General features: G+C 39.6%; 1 protein-coding gene and 1 non-coding gene across 5 annotated transcripts in view; both read right to left on the reverse strand.

Moving 5' to 3' along the window:
• CKAP5 (cytoskeleton associated protein 5) overlaps nucleotides 1-20,977 on the reverse strand; it is a 108,062-nt gene that overhangs the window by 18,469 nt on the left and 68,616 nt on the right. For 3 of the 4 annotated variants that reach the window (XM_059141226.1, XM_059141235.1, XM_059141230.1), the window contains exons 19-36: nucleotides 20,473-20,530; nucleotides 20,259-20,384; nucleotides 18,992-19,131; nucleotides 18,667-18,841; nucleotides 17,977-18,090; nucleotides 16,807-16,935; nucleotides 10,998-11,192; nucleotides 10,495-10,630; nucleotides 9,282-9,370; nucleotides 6,196-6,321; nucleotides 4,827-4,976; nucleotides 4,356-4,559; nucleotides 4,030-4,165; nucleotides 3,392-3,585; nucleotides 2,083-2,255; nucleotides 1,824-1,847; nucleotides 673-846; nucleotides 322-442 (exon numbers count right to left, since the gene is read on the reverse strand). In XM_059141226.1, coding sequence (XP_058997209.1) covers nucleotides 322-442; nucleotides 673-846; nucleotides 1,824-1,847; nucleotides 2,083-2,255; nucleotides 3,392-3,585; nucleotides 4,030-4,165; nucleotides 4,356-4,559; nucleotides 4,827-4,976; nucleotides 6,196-6,321; nucleotides 9,282-9,370; nucleotides 10,495-10,630; nucleotides 10,998-11,192; nucleotides 16,807-16,935; nucleotides 17,977-18,090; nucleotides 18,667-18,841; nucleotides 18,992-19,131; nucleotides 20,259-20,384; nucleotides 20,473-20,530 — 2,464 coding nt within the window. The remainder of the gene's footprint in view (nucleotides 1-321; nucleotides 443-672; nucleotides 847-1,823; nucleotides 1,848-2,082; nucleotides 2,256-3,391; nucleotides 3,586-4,029; nucleotides 4,166-4,355; nucleotides 4,560-4,826; nucleotides 4,977-6,195; nucleotides 6,322-9,281; nucleotides 9,371-10,494; nucleotides 10,631-10,997; nucleotides 11,193-16,806; nucleotides 16,936-17,976; nucleotides 18,091-18,666; nucleotides 18,842-18,991; nucleotides 19,132-20,258; nucleotides 20,385-20,472; nucleotides 20,531-20,977) is intronic. The other variant, XM_059141236.1, reaches the window with a different exon arrangement.
• Nucleotides 3,795-3,903, reverse strand: LOC131823044 (small nucleolar RNA SNORD67). Its single transcript, XR_009350491.1, has one exon. It is a non-coding gene; the product is annotated as a small nucleolar RNA SNORD67 (small nucleolar RNA).

Here is a 20,977-nt window from a genome sequence, read left to right on the forward strand (position 1 = left end):
TATTTATACATTAGTTGCTCTGATCTGATATTTTGTTTACCTGTTCTTCTCTATCTGCTAAAACCTAAGTAAGTTCCATGAGATTTGATCCCTACTAACTCAGTGCTGTATCTCTAGCCTCTGGTGAATGGATGCAAGTGTAAAAAGCAAGGATCTATGAAAGCCACCTCCTGGGAGGCAAGTGATGACACTGAGTGGTCCCTGTGCACTTTCTCATCAGTGCAGTGCTGAACCTGCCTCCTTTAACTATGACCCGTACGCAGCTACCACTTGTACAGCCTCAGCCACTGCGATTACTGTCCTGGGTCATACCCCCATTACCTGTGTCAGAGCTTGGATGCTCGTGTTGATATCACCACTGGCTACTTGGGAGATAATAAAATTGATTGTGGATGCTGTATTGCTGTGCATGTCATCAAAGTGTGGAGAAACAGCCCGGATTCTAGAGAGCAGAGCAAAGGGGAAAAAAAAAAATCAATCTTTGGTACAAGACATCCCAAGTGAGCTGGAATTATGCAGTTCTCCACTAGCTCCAGGTCTGAGTCAAGAACTATCTGTCACCAGTCATACATAATCAGTTCTAAAAAGTTCTGACTGCACAGAAAACTCCTTCCACGTATGCACCCTCATGATTGTGCAATGCTGACACTTAACTGAAAGAGATGAACTTACTTGGGTTCAGGAATAAGGACCGGTTCAAAAATGTCATCCAGTTTGTGCTGAACAAGCTCTGGCATTTCACATCGGACTGTACCATTGTCATTCTCAATCTCGTCTAGATCCAGCTGGAATTCTCGGCGCACCATCTGGGCTGCCTCAGGATGCCCACTCATGCTTCGGGCTTGGCTAAGGGAAGCAAAAGAAGGCTCCTGAACTAAAGAGACTTCTGAACCAAAGAACAAGAGTCACACTGCCAGCTGCCCCAAAGCTTCAAGACAGATGTTCAACTTCTGGTTTCAGCCCCCCTGAATGATTTAAGTCCTCGAGCCTAAGCAGGTGCCTTCAATGGGGAACAACTCCGGTTCCTGAATACTCTCAGAGTAGATCATTTTACGGTAATAAATTTATAGTATCGTATTTACAATATTTATGATTGTATTTATACTACCTTCCAGATTGTTAAGTGTTCTCTCTAGTTCATCAATGCCAACAAACCTTGTACTGATATTCCAAATGGGGCAGAAAACAATGTAATATACTGACTTAAAGCTCTCTACTTGGACGCAAATTTAAGAAAAATTTACTCTGACTGATTCTTTTCTGCCAAATTAACCAGTGTTTTAGGTTTTTCTAATCATAAGCATTCTTCCAAACACTAGTTTGGTACATTTTAGATGTTGAGGGTCAGTCACCTCTTTTTAGGAATAGAAACACTCAGTTTTGACAGGTTAGGGCCAGGCATTACATCTAAACAATAAATATTTAAAGTTTCCAAATTTAAACTGGTTAACATTAGATATTGGACATAGCTCAAAATAGAGCTGTCTTGCTCAGAAGGTAGTATTTCGAGTCCCTATACCAATTCTGGGTTGCATGCATTTTACTTATTAGCTTTATCTGAAGACTAGGAACCTGAGCATGGCCAGGTATCACACAAGGACAAAGGTGAACCAGTAATTTCACTACATGACATTGAGTTGCCCCCTCTGCTAGCCAGTGGACTTCTGGGGAAGGCTTGGTTCATGGGATACTGATGGATACCCTCTAACCTGTTTAGAGTTATAAACTCTAAACCAATCAACCCTCCAGAGGGGATGAATCCAAGTCAGAAGTTAGAAAGATATAAGAGCCCTGCTAATGAGAAATTAGCAGGCAGTACTTACATCCTATAAGTGCGATACATAATTCTGTCCACGGAAAAGCAGTGAAAGAAGGCACAAGACTATTTAGAAGTGGTTTTGAGACAAAGACAAAGACAATGAAGACTGAAGGATTAAACATTTGGCTACAAGACATTTCTCCAGACACTCTGGCATGCATGGTAATGGCTACAGGAACTCAAGATTATGTTATAGGATAAGCATTAAGCACACGAGGTAAAGGCCACTGGATGTTCTCAGACCACTGTCTCCATCTACATACTTGAGTTTGGAGGACATGTCCTCGGCTGGTCCCTTGCGCAGCATGTTGGCGTTGGAGTTTACGCTTTGTGTGCGCGGAGGTTTCTCCTCCATCTGTTTCACTGGGGCAGCCGAAGGCCTCTTTGCTGACCGCTTAATCCTCTCCTCGAGCATGCTCATATCCTTTTCAGAGAGCTGCAAAATGAAGCCAAATTACACTTACTAGAACGCTCCTCTACAACAATATGAGGAGAATTAAAAACCTAACTGGAAAGCCCAGAGTCAATATCCATTCATATACTGAAGCAAGCAGAACCTACTATGTTGGGATATGTTTATTTTCAAAACACTAGCTACATTTAAAATAAACTATTGTTAAAACCTTATAGTTAGAGAAACTATGAAAGAAGGCAAGGATACGGGGCGCCTGGGTGGCTCAGTGGGTTAAAGCCTCTGCCTTCGGCTCAGGTCATGATCCCAGGGTCCTGGGATCGAGCCCCACATCAGGCTCTCTGCTCAGCGGGGAGCCTGCTTCCTCCTCTCTCTCTCTGCCTGCCTCTCTGCCTACTTGTGATCTCTGTCAAATAAATAAATAAAATCTTTTAAAAAAAAGGCAAGGATACGAAAGGAAAAACTATTAGTAACTACAAATGAAAAGGTCAAAGATTAAATGACGCTTCCTCATGTTTGCTCTGTCAGCACTAACTACGTGAGCGAAAGGAAAGAAGCTTCCCTGCTGATCATCTGTAAAATTCCCATCTGCTTTATCTCCTTCACTGACCTGTAGGGAGGATGTAAACAGACTAATAATACAGGTAAAGATGTGTAAAAACCGTTTAAGTATATGTAATACTCAGAGGTCACTGGAGGGAAGGCCGGCCTGAGGTGCAACCACAAGTGACCCGGTCAAAGTCAGCAACCAGAAGCAGCACCTGATGGGTCTGCAGAGTCTGGCTCATGGCTCTTCTCATCTGACAGATACCAGAATCTACATTATACATGTGAGTACCTATTCACTAAAAACTAAGCATGCTGAAAATTATAGAGCAGATTTCTAGGCAGAATCTAAATCTCAGACTAGCTCAGGATATGATTCAAAAACAGTTCTTGTTTCTAAAGCAAATGGTATGAATAGAAGGTACAGAGAAGAAAATGTGGTTTCCAGTAAGACAGAGCATAAATGTCCTACAACGATCAGACACCCTCAGGGGTTCATCTGAACTCTAGGACACACGGATGGGTTGGGTTTATAATACAAAGTGGTAAAAACTGAGCTAGAGTTGCAATGGTATGCAAGTCACAACACGCTGAAATGTTCAGAAGTCACTCACAGTTCCAATGAGCTTGAACACCTGATCCCCGTGCACGTTGTACACGGTGACGATGGTATTGAGGGCAGCATTGCGCACAGCGTTGTCACGGTCTCCTATGTGAATTGCGATCTCCTTTAAGGCTTTCCCTGGGGTTGGCTGGCAAACGTTCATGCCGTAGGACTCGACCAGACACCCCAGTTCTTCCAGGCACTCTGATGGGGGAGAAAGGTTAGATTAATGAGACCCAAGACACATTCGGCTTAGTGACCTATCTTTACTAGATACATTTTGCTGGGCGTACATGAAGAGCTACGATCTTATTCTGGCTCTGCCTAGCACTTTTCCTCGTTTACTGCCTTCTGATAAGACATACAACCAAATAATACTGTTCCAGCAAGTGCTCCTGGAAGAAAGGGATGCCTGTGAGTCAGATGGCCCCTGTGCACTTGATTTTGTCACCAGGGTGGTACTGAGTGGTGCCTGTATCACCAAATACTGGCTCCACCAGTGTGCAACTCATCACTCTCACAGTCCAATTGGAAGGCTGGAATCAACCATGCCGACAGTGAAGAAATGTCCTTGGTTCATCTACAAACTATTTCTTTTAGAGGTCACTGCTGCACAGACTCATGCCTCAGTTTAAATTGTTGCTTCACCTGCTCTTTGCTTAGAGTTTTTAGATTTGGTTCCTTCCATGATGAAGGGGAACATCTTGCTGGCTGGGTAGACAAGGCACATCCGGTTCAGGATGGCACGGACATCTTTGCGAATGACATCCTTTGGTTCTCCAACCTAGTCGACAAGAAAATAACGATTGAGGCAGTTCCTGAGTGACAAAGTGTCGTCCTATGCATCCCACATCTTGGGAGAACAGGGGCAGGTATCATCACAGAATAGATGGAAAAGGAAGAGGGAATAAAGGATGGGAGTGGAGGTCAGCTGGGAAGTTGGGCAGTCTTCCAGAGTGAGAATGACACATTACCTTGAGGATGAGATAGGGGATGAAGGAAGATGCTTCATTCTCAGTAAGATGATACTCCTCCTCACTTAGCAGGGTGAAGAGCAATTTTAAATATTCTAGGGCTTTCATCAGGACGCTTGTATTGGTGTCAAAAAACCGCAGGGTAAGCCACTTTAAGATAAGATCCAGGCAACCAATAACACCCTCCTTTTCACTCTCCAAGTGCTTAAAACAAAAGACAAATAAGACCGTATAAAAATTTAAGTTCTAGATTTTACTGGAGTCCAAGAAAAAGAGTAGATTTTTAAGATTCTATTTAAGACCTAAAATTACGACAGTCATTTATTCTATCAAATAATACAACAGCTCTAAAGCCAAAGAATATGGTATATTCTAGTTCCTTCTCAAGTCACATTAACTTCTGGTTATTTCACAAAGCTTAGTATTTTCATGGATCTGAGAAACACGTGTACTTATCTACTGGAAACCTACATCAACCATGACAGCAAGGGCTTTATTATGATGCTGAAAGTCTGAGTGAAACATCTCATCTTGTAACCACTTAGCCACACAGCTAGACATCTGGGTCTTTAGTTGCTCAATGTATTCATCCCGTGGAGTAGTAAAATTCCACTTCAGCACCTGAAAAAAACCAGGGAAAGGGGACTATAAGATGTTCAACTGAAATGAGGTAGAGAATTCTATTTAAAGCTGCTGCAAAAATCAATGTAAGGATATTTTAAAATTTGACAAGATTAATTTGTAATTAAATATGAATGCAAAATGTATTAGCGAGCGGTCATACTTCTGGAAGCTTAACTCTTAACATCTTCTAGGAATAGAATATTCAGCAATTTTCACTAGAAAAATCAATGCTCTATTATTGTATAACATAATGATACTACTGGTACAATTTTAATAAAGGGAAAATCTGTAGTATCTATAAAAATTAAATATGTATATACATTCTAGTAGGAGTTTAATAAAGATACATTCACATATGTGCACAAGTACCTACATTCAAAGATGCTCATGGCAAAATAGTTTATAATAGTGAAAGAAGAGAAGCAACCTAATGTTTATATTATGGGTTGGGATAAAGACAGGTACATACACGTGATTTACCAATAAAGAGAATGAATGTATATATGCATGCAGTCATGTATTGACTATTAAAATATTTCAAACATCATTAAAAGAAAAAAGCAAAATACAGAACAAAGAGTATAGCACGTCCCCTGTGTGTAAAAAGCGCTACATATTTATACACCTATGACTGTATAGTATGAAATAGTTATACTTCTGGAGTAATATACAAAAACACTGGTAATAATATCTTCCCCTGTGGAGGGAGATTAGAGGGAGACATGCCTCTTATACTATACTCTGCACTTTTCATACTGCTTGGTTTTTTTTTAAACAATGTATTTTGACAAAAAATTTAACTGCCTAATAATACCAAAATAATATAAAAAGAGAAATGACTGAATTAGATAGTCACCAGATATGTCTTTTGAGGTATCAGGTACAAAAAGGATTAAACAAGTAGCCTACTACAAATGTGTAGTTGATAAAAATCAATGAATATTTTCCATTTTAGGATTATAAAAATTAAAACAACTTTGGTTTCCATTTGGAAGAAGAATAGGCAATAGCTCCATTCTATAGTTCCTTTTGCAGGAAATAATGCTCCTATAAACCTAAGAGAAACAAGCTATAGTTTATAAGCAAAGATTCAGTTCATTATTAGGTATTTCAATAATGAAATGAATTCCAGACATTCTTGATTACAAAACAAAACAATAATTACAAAACAAAACAGAAAGCAAAAAATTCCTGAGAGTTCATGTCCCTTCCTTACCTTTAATCCTTTTTCATCTTTCATTCTCTGTTCTTTTCCATTTGGAACAACAATGAAAATAGGACCAGATTTGTCTTCATCCTCCTTTAAGCTGGTTTTGCTGGGCACTTTCTTTCCTTGTGCACTCTACAGCAAAGGTTCAGGGAACGCTGGTTAGCTAGGGTACTAGTCCTTGGGAATATGATGTTATTGCCCGGTAAGTGGGCTCTCTATAAAACAGGCACTATCAATATTATATTCCCCATGAAAGAAACAGGTGAGCCACAGAATCTTGCATATACTATGCTTTTGCACATTTCCAGAAATGTGTTTGTTTGCTTGTTTCTTCTTTTTTTTAAAGTGACTCTATGCCCAAAATGGGGCTTGAACTCATGACCCTGAGATTAAGATCTGAGCTGAGATCAAGAGTCAAATGCTTAACCGACTGAGCCACCTAGGTGCCCCACCAAAATTTTTTTTTTGAGAGGGAGCATGAGCTGATGTGTGTGTGTGTGTGTGTGTGTTGGGGTGGAGGGGGAGTAGAGAGAGGGAGAAGAGAATCTTTTTTTTTTTTTTTTTTAAAGATTTTCTTTATTTATTTGGCAAACAGATCACAAGTTGGCAGAGAGGCAGGCAGAGAGAGAGAGAAGGGAGGAAGCAGGCTCCCGGCTGAGCAGAGAGCCCGATGCGGGACTCCATCCCAGGACCCTGGGATCATGACCCGAACCGAAGGCAGAGGCTTTAGCCCACTGAGCCACCCAGGCGCCCCGAGAAGAGAATCTTTAAGCAGTCTGTGTGCTCTGAACACGGAGCATGACACAGGGCTTAGTCTCACAACAAAGACTAAAACCTGAGCTGAAATCAAAAGTTGGATGCCCAACTAACTGAACCACCCAGGGGTTCCCAGAAATGTTTTTTTTTTTTTTTTTTTTAATTTTTTTTTTAAGATTTATTTATTTATTTATTTATTTGAGAGAGAGACAGTGAGAGAGAACATGAGCGAGGAGAAGGTCAGAGAGAGAAGCAGACTCCCCGTGGAGCTGGGAGACCGATGCGGGACTCGATCCCGGGACTCCGGGATCATGACCTGAGCCGAAGGCAGTCATCCAACCAACTGAGCCACCCAGGCGTCCCCCAGAAATGTTTTTAATATGTTCTCAAGTAACTGTGGGTTACCTTGGATTGGCATGTAATGTAGGTGGAAAAACTCTATTATAATGTCATTGGTCTGGGTCATAGACTCTTTGTTTACTGGACAGCTTTTAAAAAAAGAAAGATTTTATTTATCTCTTTGGCAGAGAGAGAGAGCACAAGCATGGGGAGGAGCAGGTAGAGGGAGAGGGAGAAGCAGACTTCCCACTGAGCAGGGAGCCCAACATGGGGCTTGATTCCAAGACCCTGGGATCATGACTTGAGCCCAAAGCAGACACTTACCCGACTGAGCCACCCAGGTGCCCCTGGACAGCTTTCTTTCTTAAAATCTTCAACACCATTTACAGCTTTCCATATTATTGACATTTTGAATGGCATTTATATGTCTTAGTCAAGAAAGCTTTTCTGCCTCTCTGCATATAAAATGTATCTCTATCACATCATTGTAACTGGAGATGCTCTGAACCTGTTTCTAGAGAAACTTGCTCAAGACATTTTTTTTTTTTTAAAGATTTTATTTATTTATCTGACAGAGAGAAATCACAAGTAGATGGAGAGGCAGGCAGAGAGAGAGAGGAAAGCAGGTTCTCTGCTGAGCAGAGAGCCCGATGCGGGACTCGATCCCAGGACTCTGAGATCATGACCTGAGCTGAAGGCAGCGGCCCAACCCACTGAGCCACCCAGGCGCCCCATCAAGACATTTTAAAGAATAATTAAAGTGAAAATAATCCGAGATTTTAAATCTTTGTATCAGATGGAAAGAAAATAGTGAACACTTAGAATATGTATTTAAAGTAATACTTGAGGGGTGCCTGGGTGGCTGAGTGGGTTAAAACCTCTGCGTTTGGCTCAGGTCATGATCCCAGGGTCCTGGGATCGAGCCCTGCATCAGGCTCTCTGCTCGGGAGGGAGCCTGCTTCCTCCTCTTTCTGCCTGCCTCTCTGCCTACTTGTGATCTCTTGTCAAATAAATAAATAAAATCTTAAAAAAAATAAAGTAATACTTGAATTTTAAAACTGGGATCATTATTACTTATTAATATAAATGCAGCAAGAGCCTGTTATTTCTAGTAGGCCAGAATTTCTTTCTAGTTCAAACACTGAAGTCATTCAGTTAAAACAAGTGTGAGATCATTTATGTGAAACTGTTTTGTAAACTGCAAAAGACTGGGGAAAAAAGTACAGCATTAAGAACAGAGTCAAAAATACTTCAAAGCACTTGTGATCAAATACTAAAATAAGCACTTGTTAAATTTGGTATGAGGACAGTGGGGAGGACAGGAAAAGAACAGCTTTCACTGGACAGTTTAGAAGATAATTATCTATTTAAAGTAATACTGAATTAAAGGACCATGGATAGGGAAGGAAACAAATAATCCTCAAACGAATGGCCAGCGTGCCCACTGTATATGAGCATATAATAATAAATGTACTGGGGCCGCCTGGGTGGCTCAGTCCGTTAACAGCCAACTTTTGGTTTCAACTCAGGTCATGACCTCACAGATCATGAGACGGAGGCCTGCGTCAGGCTCTGCACTCAGCAGGGAGTCTGCTTGAGGATTCTCTCCCTCTGCCACTTCCTTGGCTTGGGCTCACTTTCTCTTTCTCTCTCAAATAAATCAATCTTTAAAAAAAAAAAAAAAGAAAGGAAAGAAAAGAAAAGGGAGTAGGGGCACACCTGGGTGGCTAAGCTGGTTAAGTGTCTGCCTTTGGCTCAGATCCTAATTCCAGGGTTCTGGAATCAAGCCCCACATTGGGCTCCCTACACAGTGGGCAGCCTGCTTCTCCCTTTGCCTCTGCCCCTCCTGCCTGCTCGTGCTCTCACTCACGCCCTCTCCCTCTCTCAGATAAACAAAACCTCTTTCAAACACAATATGATCTCTCCTAATAGAGTGACCCGATGTATAAAACACACTTAAGAGCAATTTTGCATCTAAGTATGCAGAGCTAACGTACCTTTGTTTTGGAAGAAACTCCTAGAGCTTTGGCCTTTTTTGGATCAGGCTTGGTTTCTACAGTACTGGAAACAGAATCTTCAACAGGTGCTTTGAGGAAAAAAGGCATCTACTATAAATATAAACTCTAACTAACATTACTTTATTCTGATCAGGTTAAATACATAATGATGTGAAAACCTAGTTTTAAATGTCAATTGAGAAAGTATTTTCAATTGGATTTTTTTCCTAATCTTTTTTTTTCCTGCCTGAATTTCTTTTTAAGCATAACCCTAAGACATTAACTCAATAAATCTACATCTACTTTGCCAACAGTTAAGTTGAGGTTTTAAATTAATTAAATTATTAAATTAATTAAATTATTAATTAAAGTAATTAAATTAAATTATTAAATTAGTTAAATCTTTTTCCTAGATTGATACTTCCTTGGGCAGGGGCGGTTTACAATCTTTGACGCTCAGTATTTACCATATAGCAGGATTCCTACAGATCTTATAATCGAATAAATCCTTTGATACCAACAGTCTTAAACATCTACAATTTCTACCTCTATAGCATCAATAGTCTGTATCCCACTAAGGAGAATAATATTTTATTTATTAAGCAGTAGGTCTAGCAAAATGGTAGTTATAGACTGGAGTTTTATTTATACATGATGGAATTACAACATTAGGGTGAAGAAATCAAGACTTTTCTCTAAAGGATGAGCAAATATTAGAACGGATCAGCAAATAGGCACTGCAGTAGGACAACTCATCTGGGATGAAGAAGAGGAATTCTATGCTGGTTTAGACTGAGTGGCTGTCCTTGTGCCAGTCACTTCATCTTCTGGGTTTCCTTGTCTCTTAATAAAAGGATTAGACTAGATGGTCCCAGTTTCCCCCCTCTAACTATAATATCCAATAGCAGAAAACGTGTGGAAACCTTAAAAATAGGATGGAACACTCATTTTCTGGAGTATTTCAATGTGCTATTCCGAAACTCCTTCTTGGAAGTGGAAATCAAATTAAGCATCTTTATACCTTCATCACAATGCCTGGTTTAAAACCTGACAAATATGTTTGTGGTAGAAGGGTAAGGAAGGAGGGAGGGAAAATGGCGGGAGGGCCTAGGATCTCAGCTGTTTGGAAATACAATAAGAAATGAAGGCTCTGTTTCTTTTCAGAGTTCCCCTGGGCTACTTTTTTCCCCCTTAACCGTCTCAAAACAGTTACCTGAAGCTGGCTGGAATTTGGCTGGAGCAGACCCTCCCATTGGTTTGGAAGTTCCTTTAGCAGATGCTGCAGGCTTGGCCGGCATGTTAGCTTTGGCTTTCTCTAGCATAGCCAGTACCTGATCTTTAGAAGTTGGCTAGGGAGACAACACAACAGGGGAAATGAGATGCCACATACATGATACACTCATACTATGCTTACTAAAAGAGCTGCTGGGACATCACTGAGCACCTAGTTTTGAAATACCTATGAAGTAAGGGAGGCAGCACACAGTGCAAGAGAAGTAACACCCATTATGAAGTCATACTAAACTAACTACCATTCTAGAAGGTCACAACTTTTGCCCCTGCAGAGTCAAGTTCTTGGGAGTTCAACATATTTTTGCTCTCACTGGGATTTCAAGTGAGACTCCTAGGAGGTAATATGATCTCTTGCCTATATATATACTCACATTCAATATTTTTCTAATGGCTTTTAACAGCAGCAACCACAAGAAGTAGTACCTTTAATTTCCCAGTAGCCTTGGCCATTTTCTCATATCCCAGATGCATCATGAAGAATGGCAAGGCATCTTGGGCCTTCTTCCGCACATCTCCATTGCGATCCTCTAGGCACGAGTAGAGATGAGGAACACAAAGGATAAGGTCTGTGGGGGTGGAACGAAGAGTCGGGAGTTTCTCAGCCAGCCAGCCCAGAAGCTGCCAAAAGAAATAAAGACCGATTACACACTTCAAGTGGAAAATTATTACTTATAATCTTAGGCTTAATGATTGCATCAGTACCAAACACTACAACTTTCCAATATAAAATCAGTAATTTTCACTGTTCAAGAACAATGCTATATTTAAATGATATATGCAAAGATGACTATTTTCTTTAAGATAAGGACATGGTTCTTTGGACCACACTTGGGTATTAAACTACAATAAATAAAGCTTCAATAGTTCTTAATGCATTTTACAGATGAAAATCTTTCCCTTATCTTTAAAAAAAAAATTCTAAGAATTATTCAGCTAGAGAAAATGTTTAACATTTATTTGATCAGGAGAGGACAGATTCTGCCAGAACTTCTGTTTTTAGCCCCATATTGACAGTTTTTCTCTATTCCCCCCAAATAATTCATATCTGTATTTATTTTTTAATTAAAGTTTTAAGATTTTTATTTATTTGAGAGAGAGAGAGAGATAGCATGGGAGGGAAGAATGTCAGAGGGAGAAGCAGACCTCCCATGGAGCAGGGAGCCCGACGCGGGACTTGAACCCGGGATGCCAGGATCATGACCTGAGCTGAAGGCAGTTGCTCAACCAGCTGAGCTACCCAGGCACCCTTAATTGAAGTTTTAATTGAGATAACTGTAGTCACATGGAGTTATAGGAAATAATACAGAGATCCCATGTACTCAGTTTCCTCTTAACAGTAACACTTTGTAAAATTATAGTGTCACAACCAGGATACTGACATTGATACAATCCATTGATCCTGTTCAGACTGCCCAGCTTTGCCATTCTCATTTGTGTCTGTGCCTGTATTTAGTTCTACGATTTTATCACATATATGTTACTACATCTGACACCACATGTTTAAGATTTTAAACAGTTCCATTGCAAGCATCCCTCATATTGCCTCCTCTATAACCACAGGCATCTCCCTTATCCCATTCCAATCCCTGATAACTACTAATCTGTTCTCCATTTCTAAAATTGTCATTTTAGGGCGCCTGGGTGGCTCAGTGGATTAAGCCGCTGCCTTCAGCTCAGGTCATGATCTCAGGGTCCTGGGATCGAGTCCCGCATCAGGCTCTCTGCTCAGCAGGGAGCCTGCTTCCTCCTCTCTCTCTCTGCCTGCCTCTCTGCCTGCTTGTAATCTCTCTCTGTCAAATAAATAAATAAATAAATCTTTAAAAAAAAAAAAAAAAAAATAAAATAAAATAAAATTGTCATTTTATTTTATTAAAAAGATTTTATTTATTTATTTTATTTTATTTATTTAATTAATTAATTTATTTTATTTTATTTATTTTATTTATTTTATTTTATTTATTTATTTGACAGAAAGAGAGACAGTGAGAAAGGGCACACAAGCAGGGGGAGTGGAAGAGGGAGAAGCAGGGAGCTGGGAGCCTGATGTGGGTCTCGATTCCAGGACCCTGGGATCATGATCTGAGCCGAAGGCAGACGCTTAATGACTGAGCCACCCAAGAACCCCTAAAATTTTGTCATTTTAAACATACTCCACAAGTGGAATCATATGGTATATAATTGTTTGGAGCTGGGTTTTGCCATTCAACATAATTCCTTGGAGATTTATCTCAACTGTTGCTCGTTATCAGTGAATCTTTTAATCTTAAATAGTATTACCATATGGACATATGAAGGATATTTGGGCTGTTTCCACTTTTTGGCTATCATGAATGAAGCTGCTATGAACATTTGTGTATAGATTCTTTTGAAGACAGAAATTTCCATTTTTAAGGAATAAATGCACAAGATCACAATTGCTGGGTCATATAGTAATTGTAAGTTCAGTTTGGGGGTTTATAAAAAAAGATTTATGGGGCGCCTGGGTGGCTCAGTGGGTTAAAGCATCTGCCTTCGGCTCGGGTCATGATCCCAGGGTCCTGGGATTGAGCCGCACGTCGGGCTCTCTGCTCAGCAGGGAGCCTGCTTCCCTCCTCCTTCCCTGCCTGCCTCTCTGCCTGCTTGTGGTCTCTGTCAAATGAATAAAAAAATCTTTAAAAAAAAGAAAGATTTATTTACTTTAGAAAGAGAGAGAGGGCATGTGCATGAGTGGGGAGTGAAGCAGAGGGAAAGGGGGTTGGGGGAGAGGGAGGGAGAGAGAGAGAAAGAGAGAGAGAATCTCAAACAGACTGCCCACTGAGCCCAGAACTTGACAGGGAGCTCAGTCTCATGACCTTGAGATCATGACCTAAGCCAAAATCAAGAGTTGGACACTTACTGACTGAGCCACCCAGACGCCCTGTACATGTTTAGTTTTGAAAGAAACTGCCAAACTTTTTCTTAGAGTGGCTGTACCATTTTATATTTCCTCTGGCAGAGTGTTCAAATTTCCCCACCTCCTTGCTAGCATTTGGTGTTAAAATTATTTTTTTTATTCCAGTACTTCTGATAGCTGTAGAGTGATGTGTCACTAGTTTTAATTTGCATTTCCTGTATGGCTAATCATACCGAACAACATCTATGGGCTTATTTGCCACCTGCATATCCTCTTCAGTGAAACATCTGTTCATGTCCTTTGCCCATTTTTTTTTTTTAAAGTAGGCTCTATGCCTAAGACGGAACTCCAAACTCATGACCCTGAGACCAAGAGTCATATGCTCCACCCACCAACTGATCAAGCTGGGTGCCCCATCTTTTTTTTTTTTTCATGGTTTTGAAAATTCTTTTTTTTTTTTTTTTTAAAGATTTTATTTATTTATTTGTCAGAGAGAGAAGAGAGAGCAGAAGCAGGGGGGAGCAGCAGGCAGAGGGAGAGGCAGGCAGAGGGAGAAGCAGGTTTCCTGCTGAGCAAGGAGCCCAATGCGGGACTCAATCCCAGGACCCCAGGATCATGCCCTAAGCCAAAGGCAGACACTTAACCAAATGAGCCACCCAGGTGTCCCGAGAATTCTTTACAAATTTTATATAATGTTTATCAGATACTGAGTTAGCAAATACTTCCTCCTGTGGTATAGCTGTCTTGTCCTCATTTTGACATGGTCTTTTGCAGAGCAAAAGTTCTTAATTTTTATGAGGTCCAATTTATCAATTTTTTCCATCAAAGGGATTGTGGTTTTGGTGTCAAGTCTAAGAATTCTTTGCCTGAAGAATTTCTATATCCTGAAGTTTTTCACCGATATTATCTTTAAAAGTTCTATAGTTTTGGGGCACCTGGGTGGCTCAGTTGGTTAAGCGTCCAACTCTTGATTTCAGCTCAGGTCTTGATCTCAGGATCATGAGTTCAAACCCCACCATGAAAAAATAAGTAAAATAAAAGTTCTATAATTTTATAGTCTACATTTAGTTCATGATCCATTTTGAGTTAATGTTTGAATAGGATGGAAGGTTTAGGTTGAGGTTCAGTGTTTTATCTACAGATGTCTAAGGCTTTGGAGTCATTTGTTGAAAAGGGTAGCCTTCCAACACTAAATTATTTTGGTAATTTTGTCAAAAACCAGTTGATCATATTTGCGTGGGTCTATTTCTGGGGTTCTCTTCAGTTCCACTAACCTGGGTCTGTCCTCCACCTCCCAATCCCATGTAAGTTTCCTGATTATGTTAGCAATATCTAAGTCTTAATATAGGATAGAGTAATTATTTCCACAGTTTTCTTCTTTGTCAGGACTGTTGTAGCTAGAATATAAATCTTAGAATAAGCCTGCTTTTGTCTACAAAAAAACTTGCTGCAATTTTGATGGGAATTACATTAAACCTATAGATCAGTTTGGGGAGAGCTGACATCTCTACTACATTGAGTCTTCTTATCAACAACCACAGCGTGTGTCTCCAACTCTTTGGGTCTTCCTTGGACTCTTTTATAAACATTTTGTAATTTTTAATATACATATTCTATATTTTCTTTGCTAAGTGTACATCTAAGGATTTCATTTTCTTTGGTGTAATTGTAAACTGTATTGTTTATTTGTTTCCATATGTTCTCTGTATTATAAAGAAACGTGATTGATTTTGTGTGTTAATTTTGTATCCTGTAATCTTACTGAACTCAAATATTTATTAGTTCTAGGAGTTTACTTGTAGATTCCTTGGGATTTTCTATGTAGACAAACATGTTACTGGCCATTAGGGATAGTTTTACTTTTCTTTTTCCAAACTGTTTTTCGTATCTTTTTCTTGCCTTACTGCAGGGACTAGAACTTCCCATATTATGCTAACTAATAGTGGTGAGACGGACATTGCTCCCAACCTAGGATGAATGCATTCGGTCTTTCACCACTCTAAATATAAGTATGACATTATCTATAGAGGTTTTTTGTAGGTGGTCTCTTTATTTTTTAAAAAAATTTAAAAAGATTTTATTTATTATTTATTTGACAGAAAGAGACACAGCGAGAGAGGGAACATAAGCAGGGGAAGTAGGAGAGGAAGAAGCAGACTCCCTGCCGAGCAGGGAGCCTGATGTGGGGCTTGATCCCAGGACTCTGGGATCATGACCTGAGCTGAAGGCAGATGCTTAACAACTAAGCCACCCAGGTGCTGGTGGTGGTTTTTTTTTTTTTTAAAGATATTTATTTATTTGACAGAGACAGAGATCACAAGTAGGCAGAGAGGCAGGCAGAAGGGGGGTGCGGAAGCAGGCTCCCCACTGAGCAGAGAGACTGATGGGCTTGATCCCAGGACCCTGAGATCATGACCTGAGCCAAAGGCAGAGGCTTAACCCACGGAGCTACTCAGGTGCCCTGGTGGTCTTTAGTAAGCTGAAATAATTCTCTTCTATTTCTTACTTGCTCAGAGTTTTTGTCATGAACAGACGTTGGATTTTCTCAAATCCTTTTTTGAGTCAACTGACACAATTATATGATTCTTCTTCTTTAGTCTGCTGGTATGATGAATTATACTGATGGATTTTTGAATGCTGAATTCTGTTTTTATGATCTGCTTAAAAACTTTTATTTTACCATTTCAGAGTTCAAGAAACAAGATTTCACAGAAAGGCTAGTCCTTTAAAAATTTTTTTACTGTTAATGGGCATTTGGGTGGCTTATTTAGGTGAGCAACTGACTCTTTTTTTTTTTTTTAAAGATTTTATTTATTTATTTGACAGAGAGAGATAACAAGTAGGCAGAGAGGCAGGCAGAGAGAGAGAGAGGAAGAAGCAGGCTCCCCGCTGAGCAGAGAGCCCGATGCAGAACTCAATCCCAGGACCCTGAGATCATGACCTGAGCCGAAGGCAGCGGCCTAACCCACTGAGCCACCCAGGCGCCCCGAGCAACTGACTCTTGATTTCTGCTCATGTCATGATTTCAGGCTCCTGGGGTCAAGCCCCACCTCTGGCTCCTCGCTCAGCGGAAGTCTGCTTGAGGAGTCTCTCCCTCACCCTCTGCTCCTCCCCTCACTCATGTGTGCATGTGTTCTCCCTCTCTCAAATAAAGAAATCTTTAAAAAAAAAATTTATTGTTAAAAAAGTATATGAAAGGGGGGAGAAAAAGATGTACGCGGTATAAATCTTCAGGAATTTGGTTTCATTTTATTAACTGTTTCATAATGAAACTCATTCTGTCCATACAAGCATATTTATTAGGTAGGTCCACACCTCTAAGAAGGTCAAAGTCATGAGTAAAGCACATATTTGTAGTACCTCTTGCCTCAAGAAAGGATTTTCCTTTTTGAGCTCTTCAGAAAGATCTTCTCCCTCCAGCCATTCCTTCATGCCTGTCTGTTCTGCCCAAGCATTCACAGTTGCTAAGGCAGCTGCCCGAACATTGTTCTAAATGGAAGAAAGAATTAGTAAAGATAGTATCACTTATGGTTTGGAGGTAGGGAGTGAAAAATTTTCTTACTTTGGGAACATGAACAACAGAGGTTTAAGGTCCACATGAACATACTTAGAATCAACTTCTCTGACACAGAATCTAGTTCTATGAATGATTGTACTGAAAATCCAAAGTAAAGGAGAAACATAAAGCTCCAATTGTAAGATCCTCTACTCGGTTAAATTAGGCAAAAACAGTGACCTGGGCATAGAGTATCATGTAAGGGGAATAAACTTGGAGGTTTTATTTTCTGAAACTCTGGAGGCTGTTATGTCCATGCTTATCTATAGAGAATGTAACTCTACAGGATAGAGAACTCCTAACTAAAAGTTAGACCTAAATAACTAACAATTTGCCTGAACACTTACGCTTTCATATTAATTTGCATTCACAGAATGAAGTCTTGTTAACATGAAAAATATTAAAATACCCCAATTCCTCACACTAAATGAATTGCTCAAAAATAAAGACACATTCAAATATTCAATCTTGGGCTAAATATAAGAGGCTTGCAACTTTTGAGACTGATTCTTGGACTGTGAAACTAAAGTACTAGAAGATCCTGCTCCAGAAGTTCAGGATAACAAGGAAGAAAATAAATACATGACCCCCAAATTCATAAACATATTCACTCTTCCTAACAGTACATAGAACAATGATGACATAATCAAAACTGAACATTTTTTGAGTGCATACTATATGAGATAGTAGCAGGTACCATATGTACAGATACTTATTTAGTTCTCTAAGAATGAAATTTCACAAATAAAGAAACTGAACCTCAAAGAAGAGAAATAACTTATCTAAGGGTCACAAGGCTAGTGACATAACTGTTCACCCTCATACTGCCTGGGAGGTAAAGATGTTTATTATTTTCCTGCTAATGTTCTCTTCCCTACAAAGTTTATAGGCTGTTTATGTGTACTCTTACACAAACATGTAAGAACTGTTCTTAGCCCAAGAATGTGGCTGGCCATTCCAGGAGTCAGGCTTACCTTGCTGTCTCCAAGCACCGTGATGATAGGGATACCTAAGTTCTTCACATGCTGCTTGATGTTTGGGCCCATGGCTACTGCCAGTTGCTGGAGGATATTCAATGTCTGCTGCACCTGAGTGGGAAAAGAGCCAATACTTGATGAAACCAGGAGCAAGCTGTTTTCCAAGTTGGCTGCTAAGTAGTCCATGTACTAGGAAGTTTAAGGCCTACTTGAAAGACAGGGTAGTCAGTTTGTTATGATGCTATTGTAATTAGCTTATGAATAATTTACAGATAGTGGCTGCTCCTTTTATCATTAGTTCACAACACTGGAGTATTAGAATTTTAGACCAGAAAGGATAGTGCTTTATAATAAAGTAAGGTAAAGCCTAGTTTAAGAAAATCCTGACATAAAAACCCGTATTTAAAAATTAAAAATTAAGCATGGTAATGTATATAACTGTTTTATATAAGGATATTTAATATTAGAGTTTTATAAAAAGCAAATCTGAGATTCATGAAAATCTGATTAATAAACCTCCATCTACCAACTGATCTTGAGGCACACTTAAGAAATTAAAGGATTTCCAGTTTAAAGCAAATGAAGTGACCACTCATTTTTTTTTTTGTAGGTGAAGATGATTAAAAAGGAACTTCCTGCAGGGAAGAGGGGAGGGAGAGCAAAAGAACAGGCGTATGTTCTACATACCAAGATTTTATTTGAATCATTGAGTCGGCCTTTCAAGGCAGTTGGTAGTTCACCTATATTCGGCTGGATAAATTTTGCTTCATTGATAATAGCTGCCACTTCATCTAAGCCTTCTTTCCTGATCTTCCAGTTCTTGTCACCAATCTTAGAAACCAACTCTGAAGTGATTTTATCACTGAGAAAGCAAAAGAGAGAATCTTAATTCCAGACTCCTAAAGAAATAATGATGTCACAGAAGTACTCTTGACTGAGGAAGAGAAGGTACCATTAAGAATTCACTAACAAAACAAACGAAAATCCAATAAACCACTTGCAACAAACCTACCTGATTTCCGTCCTTGGCAAAAGATCCACAACATCAGTGCCCACCTCATCTGGTTCATCTCCATCTTCTCCTTCATCTGTACCACTTATGCTGTGTTTGGAAATCCCCCTGGTTGGAGCAGGTGGGCTCTGTCCTTGCATCTACACACAAACAAATCAGTGAGGCTAATGAACTTGAATGGTACGAGAGCAAACAAGTTAGAGAACAGGCCTATGTCAAACTTTCCTATACTTTCATACTACTTAATATTCACAATACTACTTAAAATTCACTTTTATTCTACTTAATATTCACAATTCACTATACAATTATACTACTTAATATTCCTATACTTTTATAATACTTAATATTCACCCCCCCCAAATAATATATATATATATATATTTAAGAAAGGGGATACATGGCAGAGGGATAGAGAGAATCTTAATCAGGCTCCATACCCAGCACAGAACCTAACACAGAGCTTGATCTCATAACCCTAAGATCATGACTTGAACCAAAATCATGAGTCAGACGCTTAACTGACTGACTCACCCAAGGGCTCCTAAATAGTACATAATTTAATTTCTACTAGATCCCAAATTTGAAAGTATATGATAAAAGGCATTTTTATACAAATCTACTAGAATCAGACCTTTCAATCATGAAGCTGTCTTTTTACTTGGATGCCCAAGAAATACAGAGCAAGTCTGCCCAAACCAAGCAATTCTGATTAGAAAGTTTATTCAAGGAAGGCCAAGTTTCTTTTTTTATTTAAAACAATTTAGGGGCACTCAATGGGAGGCTCAATGGATTAAAGCTTCTGCCTTCCACTCAGGTCATGATCCCAGGGTCCTGGGATCGAGCCCCGCATCAGGCTCTCTCTCTGCCTGCCTCTCTGCCTCCTTGTGATCTCTGTCTGTGAAATAAATAAATAAAATCTTTTAAAAAAATCAATCAATCAATCAATCAATAAACAACCAAAAAACCAATTTCAAATGTTTAAATGTTGACATACTTTCTGAACAGGCAATACATTTAAAATGTTTGATATTTCAAAGGTACAAGAGACAAAAAGAGGAAAATCTTCCCTCCTATACCACAGCTATTCAGCTGTCCTCCTCATAGACAAAACCATTAATTTCTTAAGAATTCTTCTCAGGGATACTTATACATATAAAAGCAAATACATATGTATTCTTCATTCTTAAGGGTTAAAAGCTTAAACTTAACTCATATGAGCATTCTCAAGTCTACCAATGAATTGTATCATGTTTGTAATCTTTACCTTCTCAAATTCTGCATCTATCTGGGATAGAAGGGCAGGCTTCTCATCCTCAAAGAACATTCGTAAAGAGGGACCAACATACAGATACATCACACCAAGCAGGGTGATGGCCGAAGTCCTCACAGCCTGGCAAACAGAACAAAAAGAACTTTGCACATGAGAACAGAACCACAAAGATGGCTGCAATGTTCCTACATATGTGGTATGTACTCACTGGGTTTGTTGCAGCAAGAGCTGTCTTCACATTGCTAATGAAAGCTTTCACATTCAACCTAGAAGAAATAACATTTAGAATTAAAAACAAATAAATGAAACCCTCAAAATACTCAAGAGTCTTATAAAGCCAGACTCTAGGACTGGCTCCTGCTGGCTATCTCCCCCAGTCTCACCTGTTCTCTCGCTCCACTCACCTACAGGGAACATTAAATACTGTCTATGTGCTCATTACTCCTAAATCCCAGTGGTGACCTCTCTTCCGAATTCTAAATTCTTATATCCATACAGCCTTTGTAACACTTCCATTTGAATGTACAGCTGTCCCATATCTGTCAAGACCAAAACCTTTGACTGTCCACATCCCAAACCCAAATGTTGTTCTTTCCACAGTCTTCCCTGCCTCAGTCAAGAGCCACATTATTCTTCCACTTGCTCAGGCCATCCTTGATTCCTCCTTCTCTTCTACTCAGTATCCTGGTCAGATCTTTCAAATACGTTCTGAG

This window comes from Mustela lutreola, chromosome 1, assembly GCF_030435805.1.
Source record: "Mustela lutreola isolate mMusLut2 chromosome 1, mMusLut2.pri, whole genome shotgun sequence".
In the NCBI taxonomy this organism is placed as follows: Eukaryota; Metazoa; Chordata; class Mammalia; order Carnivora; family Mustelidae; genus Mustela; species Mustela lutreola.